The sequence below is a fragment of the Paramacrobiotus metropolitanus genome, unplaced genomic scaffold (genome assembly GCF_019649055.1).
Source record: "Paramacrobiotus metropolitanus isolate TYO unplaced genomic scaffold, Prichtersi_v1.0 Parri_scaffold0000006, whole genome shotgun sequence".
NCBI classification, from domain to species: domain Eukaryota; kingdom Metazoa; phylum Tardigrada; class Eutardigrada; order Parachela; family Macrobiotidae; genus Paramacrobiotus; species Paramacrobiotus metropolitanus.
In genome coordinates, this window is record NW_026570226.1 from 1,020,890 (window position 1) to 1,034,291 (window position 13,402).

Genomic DNA, 13,402 nt, shown 5'->3' on the forward strand with positions numbered 1-13,402 from the left:
TCCAAATGGCAATTATTTGTAATTCAGTTGGGCGCAGTTGGGCACATATTTATAGCCTAAACCTTACTTTTTTGTCACCATCTTCCAATTGGCAGTCAATTATTGGTTAGAATGTACTATTATAACGCACAGCATAATCATATTACACTTCCATTCATTACTGTATTTTTATTTATTTTACAATACTTATTATACACAGATTATACACAGATCCTAACTTATTGTAAAATAAAAATTTTATTAAATTTTAGTTACACCGTAGTCATGATTTTTTGAACCTTCACATCACAACAGTAAAATTATTATGATACTAATGTACCTAATATAATAGTACAAAAATCGGGCATAATCAATTCACCATAATAATATAAAATTCATACAAATAGCATACCACTAATGAATTTAGCTAATAATACAAAATGATACTTGTACTGGTAAAAGAATATTATCATGTTATCCAAATTCAAAGAATTTGGACCATTCAGTTCTGCTTCGCAGTTCAATTCCACTTTTCCACACATTTATTCCGTTTTTTCGGAGTAACTATATACAAAAATACATATTCAAATTCATATAACTTATTTGTATTTAATTTCTTACCATTCAATCGTTTGCTGCACTCAGGTTGCACTGTCGTTGTTTGCTCTTCGCTGACACCAATATCCATAGCTGAACATGGATTTTCTTCTACAAAAACAAAATAATTTCATACTTAAAATTTATTGCGTTTTCAGTTTAAAATAATATTATACCAAGCTTCTTTTCTTCCATATAAGTTACACTGATGCTTTCTTTGCTGCGGCCTTGTAATAACATTTATTTAACAATAGTAATATTATCTGTTCATAAATATTTATAATAAATACTAATATGTATTTAACTATATTTAATAAATATATTCATACATATATATCCATTCATACATATTTATAATAAGTATTAAAATGTAGAACTTCAACTTACTTCAATATTACTGTAAGCCTGCTTCAGAATGACACGATATTGCTTATTCATAACTGAAAAATTGTTAACTCCAATCAGTCCACTTTGATGGGCAGCTGCTGAAGGCCCAGATAATTGTTGTTGAATTTGATTATATGCCATGACATCAACGACTCCACTATCGTCCGAAATTTGCACCTGTACAGAGATATTTTTAATATACATTAAAAATTTTTTTCACTAAAATTAAAATCACATTTAACGCTTGAAAACAAATGCAATTGCAGACAGTTTCGGCTCAGTCAGACAATTTCCGCAAAAATCTTTGTTACTTAAATACAACAATCATACGGATCGTTACACCCACTTTTTTCTTCAAAATACTTTTATCGCATCCACAATCATCCATAACACCATCATCCATAACACATAAACATCAAATATCATATTTATTCCATAATTTATCCACATTCTCAGCATAAAACCATTCAACCAATACTAAATTTGCTATACACCAAACCATACGGAACACTACATCCACCTGATTCTTCAAATTTATTTTATCAACTTCAATATCGACACACCATGACTCTATAATGCCACATAAATTTTCTGTATTTAGCTTTACCATTATTTCGAACGGTTACACTATGCGAGTCAATATTTCTAACACTATGTCACGTTCACAGTCACTCAAGCGGGCTAATTGAAATGAGTACAGTGACCTAAACTGCAATATCTAATATGCGGTGTAGCACGTTAAAACTGATTAAATACGCTCCATAACCTCACTCCATAATTTTCTACACATTGCACGCAATATCTTAATCCACACTTATTAACTCTATCCATTGTATCAAACCACTCCGTATCACTTTACAAAATATTGAATTTCTATAAATGCCCTAATTTTTAAGTCAACCTTTAATTCCGCAATACATAAATCATCCATTACAAAAATATACACCAACAAATTTTCGCACGCATTTTACTCGGACTAACAAATTTCAGTCTATTAACCCTAGTTTAATTCTCTTACTAAATTCTAAAAATTAATAATTTAAATTACCGTAATACCGATGCAAATAGCATTTCAGTTCAACCGCTACCACAATAGCTAATTCTTCTTAAACACCACACCAGTAAAATATAAATTCAACACACAAACATATATTATCACACTTCCATATCAACTTCAACAAACTAACACAAAACATTGACAAAATACCACTCATTAACACACATACATCAACACACCATCTGCCTCTCATACATATACATAAACATATCTCCAAGTAATAAATAATATTATTCCAGTACAAATTCAACTAAAGTTAAATCTCTTAACACAATATACCACTTTTCGTATATAGAATCATTTTAACCATATCAAACCAATACCTAGTATTATCGTATGCTAATCAACATACACAAATAATTTCTTACCAATCAAATGTTTCCTAGGCAAAAATCCACCGAAATCCTTCTCACACCACTTTCCACGCAATGAAGATCAATTCACCCTCTCCACCCTATTAAAACAAAATTTACAATTCAAACAATTAAAAAATAAAACATTTAAAAAATACCATTAAACAATTACCAAATTTATTCCACCAGAAATCCCAAAACTCGCGACGCAACCATAAATCAAAACTCTATTCACACAACAAACTTCTCATTCCAGCAATCTCACCAATTGAATTCTCACCACACTCCGCGTCTCCTTTATATACCCAAAGCTCAACTGCGCTCGAAAAACTACCAATCCTCAACAAATACCAACCCCTCCATTCAAAACCATCCAAGCCAAAATCATTTCGTCAGAGAACTTCAAAAGCGGCCTCATTTATATCGAAATACCCAACTCAGAATTAGTCCTTGACAGGACACATATGGCCAAACTACAGCTTCTACACAAAAGACTACTCTAGAAGCGTCCGCTTTTTCGTGGGGATGCCGGCAATCAACGCGCCGGCACAATCCGCTATAAGTTTACCTGCTGCTATACCGTAGTTAATGATATTGACAGTGTCCCATCAGCAGATTGTCGAAATTATTCTTCGGCTTTGAGTGAGACTGCCAAGCCGATGCTGGACAAACTGTTCAGAGCAGAGCTTGATAGTGGGAAAATATCTCGTCAATTAATCAAACCCAAACGCATTAACGCAATTAGAGCTGTACCGAAGAAAGGCGAAAATAGCCTGCGTCCAATCACAGACTGTAGCCGCCCTGTCGACAACTCTTTAAATAATTATGTTGAAGCTGAATGCTTTACTTTCGATACCGTCGATAAAGCTGTATCGCTTAGTCATAGCAATTGCTATTTTCCGGCAGGCGATGGGGGTTGCCATCGCGACAGAGGGTGTTTAGCACCCGAGACCATATGGGCTCTGCTGTGTAGGTTTTGTATTTTGTGTTTTCCGATCAACATCGAGATCACAACGACGCGATTTCGCATGAAAATATTTATCGTTTAGGGCAGACCGTTCATGTGAATCAGAAAGACTTAGACCATCATGAGTGGCCATTTCACGAAATTCTTCGTCAAATTTCAAGACTGCCTTATCGTCGAAATCACGCCGACGTATGGCCAGAAATTCTAAATATTGCAAATATTCAGTAAGCGACTGATGGTATTTGCCAGAAACAGTCCGTGCAAGTTTCACGGCTGTTTTCAAACCGTATACCATAAACTCGTCGTACGATAAATCCGTTGCAGTGGGTCGGCTGCGTTTGCCGCTATGCAAGGTGACCTTTGGAGCTTGCTTATGTGGTAACGGCAATTTACGGGCGTTCTCGGCATTGTTGTTACGGGAGCGCAGCAGTTGGCGGAGATCGGAAACGGCAAGCGGTGCTCGGTGATTGATGAAGATCTGAATCTCGTTGCGATCGGCAGGAAGCTTGATGAAATCCAGATCTTTCGGATAGGACTTACTTTGATGAAGGCGGAGAAGTTTGTCCAGGTCGGCTAATGGTCCGGCGGCAGCTATTCCTGCTGGAGGTCCAACAGGATGGTCAGTCGGTGCGATGGCGCCGTTGGCATCCACAGCGCCTTCCATGCGTGATGGCGGGATGTCGTTGTGGTTATACAAACGTGCCAACAAGACTTTCCTGACGCCGGTATCATCCAGACCAGCATCACGGCATGCCTGCTTGAGCTGTGGAACCTTCAACTTCTTCAGTTCGTTCTTCGAGACCATTATTAGACCGTTGGCGGTTATTATTAAAAAGGTCACAGAACGTTCTAAAGGCTAACGATGTAAAAGCTAAGTATCTGCTAGTAGCAGGCTAATTTGCTAAATTGCTAACAAAAATTTTGCTAACTGCGAAGGTAGGAGCAATGATTATGCACTGTGTGCAGTGAGTTGCTTATATACCTCATACAGACACTGACCGCTGGCCAATCTCCAAGCGGGCGGGCTTAGGTTGCGCCGCTAGCCAATAATGGACAGATTCCCTTTTCCGGGGGAATCTTGTCTATTAACCCATGAATGCATGTGTTTAACGTCAATACAGTTTTTTTTAACGTGAAAAAACCTATACAGTGGATAAGTCAGCCGCTATATGCATGTGTACAGTGTACAACTCTCTCCCAGTGAATTTTGATTCGGCTAGTTGGCCATGCAGTACACAATGACAACACGCCTGCGCAGATTCACACTAATTAAAATGATTGAATTTTAAACATTAAAAAAACACCCAAAATCGTTAGTGTCATTACGGGCACGTAGTGTACCCAAAACAGCCGCTGCATTTCCTCTGACTACTGCGAGGCTTAAACGCTGTCTGAGAAAGGCCGTAGATCGAGGTTCTCCGGTAACATCACGGATCTTCCGGCCGACGAAACGGATCAGCTCAGCAAAAGAAGTTCCAAATGTCCCGAACGTCTCGACTGCCAGAGGGTAGAAGAAATATCTCAACTGTTCGACGATCTAGGCGTATTTTCCGTGCTTACTGCCTTCAGCCAACTGCGCAACGCTCCCGGCTTTCTTCGAGCTAGCTCTTACATGAGACACGGCCACTGTGTCCCAGCAAGTCGCATCCCACACAACCGCCCTGCCATCCCGATGACCTTAATTGTGGTGGTTCCGTGTTTGTCGACGCGGTGGCAGTGAGCCCTATCTATAAGCCATCCGAAGTTAACTGAATACTTTTAAGTATTGATAATTACGTAAATGTGTGACTGTAATATTTGGTGTTATCAAATCTGTGTTCTGATCCCAAAGACAATAGCAAATTAGGATAATATTTGGGAACCTATCAACTTAACTAAACAACGTTGCTGTAATTGCTAAAGTCGGTGATTGGCCGAACAACGTTTGTGGGCTCCATTTGAGTGAACGCCTTACTACTCATGACTCACGTGCTGACAGAAAAAATCATCAGGAGGTCTGCGTTGTTTCACTCTCAGCCTTCGGCTTTATTTGACATGCCGTAATTTTGATTTTGAGCACCGCAAAAATAGTCGTGCAGTCGAATTTCTACTTATTAAGACAGTTGTTTTTTTTTAGGAAATTCGGTGAAGCTTAGTGATAAAAATAGTTTTAGTTCGTTATTGGCAGTGGAAAATGGAACCGAAAGGAATCGGTCGTGTAACCCTCTTTGCCGTGGTAAGCTTCAGCCAACTGGCCGTCGCGTGAATTACGTTTTGGGCTGATTGTCAAGTCCTGTTAGTTTCAACGAAGAATCGTATGCTCGACAGTTAATAATGATTCGGATGGATTCGCTGCGGTTAGCAGTCATATGAGGTAATCCCGTACACCTTTCTCCTTATGTTGCAGATTGTTTACCTGGGTGTGATCGATGGACAGCTGCTGCCGAACATGAGGGCAGCCGCACAAGTGTCCGCATCGACCGATTCCCGGAATTTGCCGTTAGAAATCGAAGTGCTCCTCTTGCGTTTCGACAATCCCCATGGTATCGTATACAGCGGGAAGAAGTGCGATTTCTTCTGGTGGGGATGCGACATTAAGGCGTTGGGATATATTGATGTGTAAGCGATAATTGCATTTTAACTAGCGAAAAATTAATTGCATTACCGGATTACGCATGCAACAGTATTAATCGCTTGCTCACAATCGGAATAGGAATTTTTGCGCATTACTCACGGAGTTGAACTTACTTTTTTGAGAACGGCTTTCAGAGCCCATCCTTAAACAATTGCAAGCATGAGTGCATGCTGTTCGGGCAGGCCGTTGTCGTAAATGTGTAAAAATCAGGTTTTGCATGGGGTGCGTACTCTGCGCACTATAGGGTTTCCCATTACATTGGTCTAGATAGTGCGTCGAGGTTAACGCATGCGTTTTGATTGCACACTGCATGCATGTTATTATGTTACATAAACAAAATCTCTATTGACATTTAGCATGTTGGCGGTAAATTAAACAACAGGTTTAGAGTAGTGCAGTCATTGGAGTCTGGTTAATTTTTGCTCGTCATGAGAGATGTGGAACATCTGTTTCAGACTGCAATTTTTTTGTCTTATGACGCGATAATTATTTAATATGTATTCAGTGCAAAGTGGATAATTAATATAGGCCATTTTATAAATTTTTATGCTATGCATATTCTAATATAACAAGGTGTTTTGTTATATTAGAATGTGGCATTGCAACCCGGTGTGTATAATTTAATCGTGCGATTTTTATGTTGTTTTAATCTCGGTTTCGCATTGTAATTGTTGATGACTCGATCATATGATTGTTTTTCACAATAAAACTGACCGCACTACCGTCGTGAGTGTAAAGTGTAAACAGAAGTGGTCGTGAACTGCTGCCACATATTTTATGACTACCTCAATATTTTTAAATGTGCATTTGTGCAGGGAGAAACCTTATGACGACTGGCCTGGATCTCGTGAGCTTTTGCCATCGGATTATTTTTGGTATCGAGGCGAGGAAAGTTCACCCAAGTTCAATCACATTTTCCGCAAGACAATCTGCGATACAAATTCCTTTAAGGTACTGTTATTGATATCTGAAAGCGTCGCAGACGGAAGTCATAAAAATATGAATTTATCAGGCCGGAAATCTCAGAGTGAATCTCATGGATGTAGATGGTGGACTGCGTGGAGCGGATGATTTGTAAGAAAAACTATGACTGTTTACATGTGAAGATGTTGCACAAACGTGAAATACGATAGGCGGTGTCTGGTGGCAATGACACGGAGTATCAGCTAATTGATATGTAATGTTAAAATTTCTAGCATCAACAACTTCAATTGCATTTTTACGAAAGTTCCCAATATCGCGGATAGTGCGATTTCCGCTGGGTGGTCAAAAGAGATACCCTGCGATGCCATGTATTCCAATCCATTAATGGGGTGAGCGCGGCAGTATTTGCGAAACTACGATAATATTGCAGGATCTCGTATGCCTGTCGTCGTTTGATAATCTAAAAAATAGTTGAATTTTGAATGGTTTTTCGGTCTGCTTTTTTTGTTTATATTATTGTGATTAGTAACAAGCGTCTCGTTCCAGTTTTGTTGATGTAGGGCATTTGCAGGTCCATTTGCTTTTGATAAGCAGAATACTTTTAAGCATGCCTTCCAAAATATTTCCCATAAGCTGACAAGATGATATTTGACCCATAAGCTGACAAGAACTTTCACAAAAGTTATGCGTAGTTTGGATTCCCTTTCTACTCGTAGCATTTTTCCTCATTTTGGATCTGCAAGTTTCGTTTGTCTGTTGTTGGCGAAATATAATAGTTTGAAGCTTTTCTTGCGTAATAACAGCACAAGATTCTAGAAAGATTGCGACCTGTGCCTCTTTTCGGTGGCATCGATTGACGTCAAACTTTGAAATTTGTAGGATGGTCTTCAAATACAGAATGTACCGTAAATCGTCCAGGGATGGATGTCCGGCCTGAGCGATTTTTTCGCTTGTGATATCGGCGGAAAGATCTTAATTTCCTAATCATTTGCCAAAAATTTGATCTGACAATTGCTGTCGGTTTTTGTAGTATGAAATGTACATTTGGAAAGTTTTCTTGAGGATAATTGGAAGACGGTGATAATTGTCTGATGTTTCATAGTCATAGATGTGGTTATCCTTCTCCTGTCAGTGGCTTTCACCGATGTCACGTCCGAGATTCCGAATCATATGTTATTTAATGCACTTTGTAACAGCCCTTGTGTAATGTAAATTAATTTGTTGTTATCTTGTTCAAAATACAAGATAATATCAAAACCGAGTGTTGCAGCCGACGGGTCCGGAAGCACGACCGATCTGTAGATTGTGCGTTCCTTTGCGGTACACAATAATTTACCAGCGGCAGCGAACAACAGCATCCTTAAATATTTTGAAAATAAATGGCTAAATCGTTCTTGGTTAATGCGTCGGCAGTTATTTGAGGTATTTCTTAACCTTGCAATGTAACAAGTATTTCGTACAAATACATAGTGCCTATTGTACTACATGCATTAAAAATGCCGCTCTTTTCTTTCGCTGTTTGTGTGTTCGTAATCTGCATCCGAGTTTTGGAGTTTTCATGTCTGCCAGTTGGTGTCTACGGTGCCAGTGGATTGCGGTACCAAGTGGACATCGAATTGCTGAGATTTGAAAATGCGCAGGGGCTGGAAATAAACGGCTTGCCGTGTGACCCCATGAAACAGGGATGCGACACCAGATTTTTTGCGTATTTGGACTGGTGAGTTCAAGAACTAGACCGCGCCTTTTTATCGTCATTGCTCGGCACCCTGCAATTGGCTAGAGGCACATTGAAAGATTGTTGCCAGATTACTCTAGGATCAAACCAGACGAAGAATGGCCGGGATTTCGAGATTTTGAGGAAGATGACACAGTCTTCGAGGTGGCGGAAGCGGTGCCAACATCGTTCGATATAAATAAAATATTCATTGCGCAGCTCTGCACCGGAAACCATTCTCAAGTAACTACCGGTTGTTACATATTCTACGAGTAGAATATACCGTACATAACTTTAATTTGCCAAAATCATTGTACGCAGTTAAATGCATCAAAATTATAATTTTTTATCATGCTTGAATTTTTCTCAGAAATTTTAACAGTAAAATCAGTTGAGTACAGTCGGATGGCGTTAAGTGTCCTAGGTTTTTGTACACGATATTATGGTTATTTTATTATGCTTTTGCAATTTAACTGGTCTGTAAGACGCTGTATGCATGCTGACAGGGGCATCCGCTCATTTCTTCGATTGTGAGAAAAATATTTGCAATTTCTTTAGAACAATATTACGTTACGGGTAAAAGTCCAGGACGATGACAGGATTTTTCGGGGTTCCGATGACCTTATTGGCAACTTCAACTGCCGTTTTGCCGTATCGCCGGAGAAAAATGTGTATACTGCATCATGGAGTGAACCCACTACGTGCGAGGCAGTGAAATACCTTTCTATCCAACCAACGATAAGGTATTTGATGTTGTATAATTATTTAATTTGGCGTAGCGGCTTTTGATAGCAACGATAGGAACATGTAATTCGCACTTCGCAGATACACAATTGCAACGTGTTTGTCCCGGTTTTATATACAGAAGAAGATATTATGGCTTTCTCGTATTATAGGATTATTGCAGTAGTTCATAAAATAATGACTGACAGATGCTCCATTTGTTATGATGGCTTGTCGCGTTATTGTTCCTGTGTAAGTAAGCTTTTTTCAATATTTGCAGGCTGACATTCAGAACTAAAATGTTTTTCACGGAAGGAGAATGTGTCGATCTCGAACATCGCTGAACAAAAAAAGAGCCGTGCGCCGGAAAAGAAGTCTCGTAGGGCTGCGTGCTGGATGACCCAAACCGCGAAGAGTGCAAGGCTGCAAGCGCAGCATCATGCAGGCCATGCACATTGCACATACCTATCTGTATGCAGTTTTAGCTTGCACACATATACAATTTAAAAATAAATTGCAGAACTGAAATTGAAAACATCGCATTGTCCTCTACTTTAATAGAATGTGCAAACAAGTGTGGACTGGTTCCAGATTTCATTGCTGTCTGTTCTAGATTCTGGTTTTTGAAATAGCGATAATTAATCAGTGAAATCAGAAGCGCGTCAGTTCACTGCGGATGCGCCTTTTACGCTAATAAATTATCTCTTGAATGAATTCCTGGGTAAATTGGTAAATTTTTTTTACACAATGATCTAACAGTCTCCACCACAATATTCCCAACATTTCGCTGAAATTTAAAACGTCCACAGCGTACAGACCTCTCAAGGTCAGTCTACATTTACCACCAACAGAGGGGAAGTACAGAATACATACAAGTGAGCAGTAACTCATTCAAAAAGAAACCATTTACCCTAGGATGTAAAATACATAACAACGTGCAAAGACATAAAATTGATTAATCGAGTTTTGACGAAACAAATACTGTAGGCACCACTTTCCATTATGCCAGCAATCGGTAGTAGACTCATTGTCGGCCTACCATCTAAACTAACAACGGAAGGACATAAACCACCAAAGTGAAGAACTCAAAACAACTGGAGAGTGGAGCGGATTCCCAAGGTAAAGAGTTCAGAGATATTCAGGCAGGAGTTCCGTATAAGAGAAGAATTACTCGACGCCATAAAACCGAAAACGAATTGGCAAACATGCAGTCAGAAATTAAATTCGGCCAGAGTCTTCATTGCCTTCCGCAATTCGCGGGATCAACTTATGGTATAGTGGATGATCCGGATTGAGTGACCGCTTAACAATCACACGCTTGCGCATCTTCTCGTTATACTGCCAGTCCAAATCAAATCCCGAGCCCTGCTTAGAATCAAAGGGCATATTCAGCTTATTCCCATGCACATCATCGAAATTCTGCGCGCGCACTTTTCGCGGAACGTCCTATAAACAAAGCACGTTGTCATTGTAGAAACCACCAGATTAAAGGTTTTTTTCATAACCTTAAAATCACATATACAAGAACGAATACGATGAAACATTCACTAAACATGAAATGTAAAAACCCTGTTGTTGTATGTCATGACCTGGCGAGGTTACGGCTCAGAAAAACACCCCGGAAATTTAAAAATCCCCTTATATAATTATGCACACCCAGCTAAATTAGACTACACGTGACCTTGAGCGTTTATCTGCAGGTCACGTCTTCCGGAAATTCCGTCTGACAAATGATTATTTGATGCTAACCGGATGTATCTGTGAATACCAGTCGAAGATTGAATCTATGCGAAAAGCATGTGACCACACACATGATACAGCAACGGAATACATTTTATACTAGAGAATGATCCAGAACATTTTAATTTTTTAAATAACCAAAAATGCGATTAAAGCGTACGAAGTACACTTGGTACCGCACAGCAGTACTCGTACTGCCACACGATTATTTCGCGCAATTACTAAATAAATGTGTAGCAAAAAAAAATGTGTAATGCAAAATAAATGTGTAGCGAAAGCCGATTTGGAGATCTTTGGGAGGAAAACCCGTCAATATTAAAAACCTGCATTAAAAGAACGCTTAATGCACGAACCTTGTGATAGTTTCCTCCAAAGGTCGTCGGGGACATCCCGTCGTAAGCGTCCGTATAAGCTCCTTCCAGACTGGTGGAATACGTGGAGCTGAGAGAATCATGGCGATAACGCACAGGAGCGCTGTTGCTGCGCTGCACCGACATGTGGTGTTCCTGGCTGCTGCAGGTGGGTGAACGGCACTCGTGCGGCGTGATCAGCGGATCGGAGTGGACGCTGGCCACCGGGATACTGTTGGCGCGGCCCGGGGATTTTTTGTGGCTGCGGTGCTGACTGCTCTCGTGGTTTCCCATTTCCTCAGCGGAGATATACTCTAAAGAACAAGTCTGCACTTCAAACCACATTCCCCGCATGAAAGCGTAATAAGACAGCAACCCAACCGTGTTTGTACTGCGCAAACGTCTGGTACTAGTCTGGGCCGTGGAACTTGAACAACAATGCATGGAGAGCGAGACAAAATCGTGAGCACTATCGCAAGAAGAGTCACCTGTAAGCAAAGCCACTTAGAAAAATGCAAAGCACTGACGAAAACTGTTTTGAATTGCAAATAAAATGTGCGACAAAGCAACACAAGGTCTAGGATGCGTACGCAATACGCTGACCGTATAAATTTTGAAATGTCAAAACCACAAGTACCTCATGTTTGGCAAAAAGTGTAATGTTTATAGTTTATACGTTATAATTGATCGATTATTGAGTCAGACTTAGAAAAAATTCCCAAATTCACAATTTAGAATATTTCACGTTTTCATTTAAAAGACCAGTATTCCGATGAATTTCCTGGAAACAAAAAAGTGAATAAATTACGCGATTACCGACCACAAAAGCATACTCTTTAACGTTGAATTAACGATAAATATATAAACGCAGCAAGACGACAAACGAAATCAATCATACGAAAATTTACTGTTCTCTACTCATATTCCATTTTATTTTAATTTATCAACTGTAATTTAAGAGGCACCGCACGAGCAAAAGCAGAACTAGACTTATTAAAGCCTACAGAAGATTTGCAAAACTTGAAAATTTACATACGAAGTATATCATGTATGTAACTGTGGTATAATCAGTCAACAGTAAGCCACTAGAAAATAATAAAGGCTCACAAAAGTGACAAAACCCAACAAAAAATCGCTGACGGAGCATGCTTGATTATCAGTACCGTTAAAAATTAGCTAGATTTTATCCCTGTCAGGTTTTCAACTCTTGACCAGAGTATTTCTTGCAGATGAGCAAATCAGAGAAATTAGCCGTAACCTACAACCATTTGTTTATGCAGTTCCATACCTTTTTCCAAATTTTCCTTTTTATAACAGTTCAAGAAACAGCAAATTAAAAAGCTTCAAAATAGTAGAGTCCAAGGCGTGTAAATATCTACAGAGTATGTGGTCTCAAACACACAAATAAAACAAAAATTATGCTTTGTTCCGCAAACGAGCAAGCAACTTATGAAGAGAGCAAGTTTACCACAAAGTCACAAACCGATAGAACAGGTTTGAAACTGAAAATGTATGCTTCAAATTTGTTAGAACTGCCTGGACGTACTGAAACGTAGCAAGTCAGTGGAGCACTTACTGAAATTCTGTATGGTTTGGAACGATAGTTGTTGTTCGGTTTCAAAATCCAAATCTGTCAGTGGCCGTCACATGGGTCAATCGGTTTGCGTTTGCAATAAATACACAGTGCCGTAAGTACATACTGTACTTCCATCGACCGGTTCCAGTTTCCTTAATCCAAATAAACAGTGCCGAGAATTGCGAAACGTACGTGGGTTTTGCTCTCTTAAAAATTTACTGCGTCAAGATTTTCGCTAAAATTCATCAGCTAACGGAACTAACAACTAAAAGTGACTTCAAATTTTTAAAATAAACTGCAAACAAACAGCAGTTAAACTCAATATATTAAATTTGTGGAAATTTAAATTGCTGGATCTATTCCAATCCAATCATTGGATGGATTTGTCCATGTTGCATTCCAATTCCAATGATAAAACGGA

General features: G+C 39.2%; 3 protein-coding genes and 1 long non-coding RNA gene across 7 annotated transcripts; 2 read left to right on the plus strand and 2 right to left on the minus strand.

The window, feature by feature from the left end:
* Nucleotides 1–260: 260 nt before the first annotated feature.
* On the minus strand, nt 261–2,609 carry LOC129581978 (uncharacterized). Of its 2 annotated transcripts, XR_008689570.1 has the most exons (5): nt 2,546–2,609; nt 2,389–2,474; nt 964–1,140; nt 601–687; nt 261–543 (listed from the first exon to the last, which is right to left on the minus strand). It is a non-coding gene; the product is annotated as an uncharacterized LOC129581978 (long non-coding RNA). The 2 variants fall into 2 exon arrangements; XR_008689571.1 differs by lacking the exons at nt 2,389–2,474; nt 2,546–2,609 and adding an exon at nt 1,310–1,577.
* Nucleotides 2,610–5,342: 2,733 nt separating this feature from the next.
* LOC129581537 (uncharacterized) lies at nt 5,343–8,144 on the plus strand. Its single transcript, XM_055472668.1, has 6 exons — nt 5,343–5,555; nt 5,727–5,938; nt 6,770–6,905; nt 6,967–7,028; nt 7,151–7,267; nt 7,758–8,144. Exons 1-6 carry the CDS (start codon nt 5,514–5,516, stop codon nt 7,813–7,815), a joined length of 627 nt encoding a protein of 208 aa, XP_055328643.1. The 5' UTR covers nt 5,343–5,513; the 3' UTR covers nt 7,816–8,144.
* A 29-nt stretch (nt 8,145–8,173) lies between these two features.
* Nucleotides 8,174–10,025, plus strand: LOC129581538 (uncharacterized). Its single transcript, XM_055472669.1, has 4 exons — nt 8,174–8,595; nt 8,694–8,835; nt 9,151–9,335; nt 9,596–10,025. The coding sequence occupies exons 1-4, from the start codon at nt 8,375–8,377 to the stop codon at nt 9,657–9,659; spliced, it is 612 nt and encodes a 203-aa protein (XP_055328644.1). The 5' UTR covers nt 8,174–8,374; the 3' UTR covers nt 9,660–10,025.
* A 70-nt stretch (nt 10,026–10,095) lies between these two features.
* LOC129581539 (uncharacterized) lies at nt 10,096–13,195 on the minus strand. Of its 3 annotated transcripts, none has more exons than XM_055472672.1 (4): nt 12,982–13,195; nt 11,787–11,893; nt 11,409–11,719; nt 10,096–10,761 (listed from the first exon to the last, which is right to left on the minus strand). In XM_055472672.1, the coding sequence occupies exons 3-4, from the start codon at nt 11,697–11,699 to the stop codon at nt 10,534–10,536; spliced, it is 519 nt and encodes a 172-aa protein (XP_055328647.1). In that variant the 5' UTR covers nt 11,700–11,719; nt 11,787–11,893; nt 12,982–13,195; the 3' UTR covers nt 10,096–10,533. The 3 variants fall into 3 exon arrangements, with proteins under 3 accessions (XP_055328647.1, XP_055328646.1, XP_055328645.1); XM_055472671.1 differs by lacking the exon at nt 12,982–13,195 and adding an exon at nt 12,694–12,973; XM_055472670.1 differs by lacking the exons at nt 11,787–11,893; nt 12,982–13,195 and having other exon boundaries at nt 11,409–11,779.
* Between the last annotated feature and the right edge of the window lie 207 nt (nt 13,196–13,402).

Bases quoted from the DNA above. Each gene is read 5' to 3' on its own strand.
- LOC129581537 (XM_055472668.1), top strand. From the start codon at position 5,514: ATGGAACCGAAAGGAATCGGTCGTGTAACCCTCTTTGCCGTG. The intron at 5,939-6,769 runs GTAAGCGATAAT...GCATTTGTGCAG, and splicing joins GCGTTGGGATATATTGATGT to GGAGAAACCTTATGACGACT. The intron at 7,268-7,757 runs GTGAGCGCGGCA...TGAAATTTGTAG, and splicing joins TATTCCAATCCATTAATGGG to GATGGTCTTCAAATACAGAA.
- LOC129581538 (XM_055472669.1), top strand. From the start codon at position 8,375: ATGCCGCTCTTTTCTTTCGCTGTTTGTGTGTTCGTAATCTGCATCCGA. The intron at 8,596-8,693 runs GTGAGTTCAAGA...AGATTACTCTAG, and splicing joins TTTTTTGCGTATTTGGACTG to GATCAAACCAGACGAAGAAT. The intron at 8,836-9,150 runs GTAACTACCGGT...CAATTTCTTTAG, and splicing joins GCACCGGAAACCATTCTCAA to AACAATATTACGTTACGGGT.
- LOC129581539 (XM_055472670.1), bottom strand. From the start codon at position 11,759: ATGCGGGGAATGTGGTTTGAAGTGCAGACTTGTTCTTTAGAGTATATC. The intron at 10,762-11,408 runs GTTCGTGCATTA...CTTTGTTTATAG, and splicing joins TTGGAGGAAACTATCACAAG to GACGTTCCGCGAAAAGTGCG.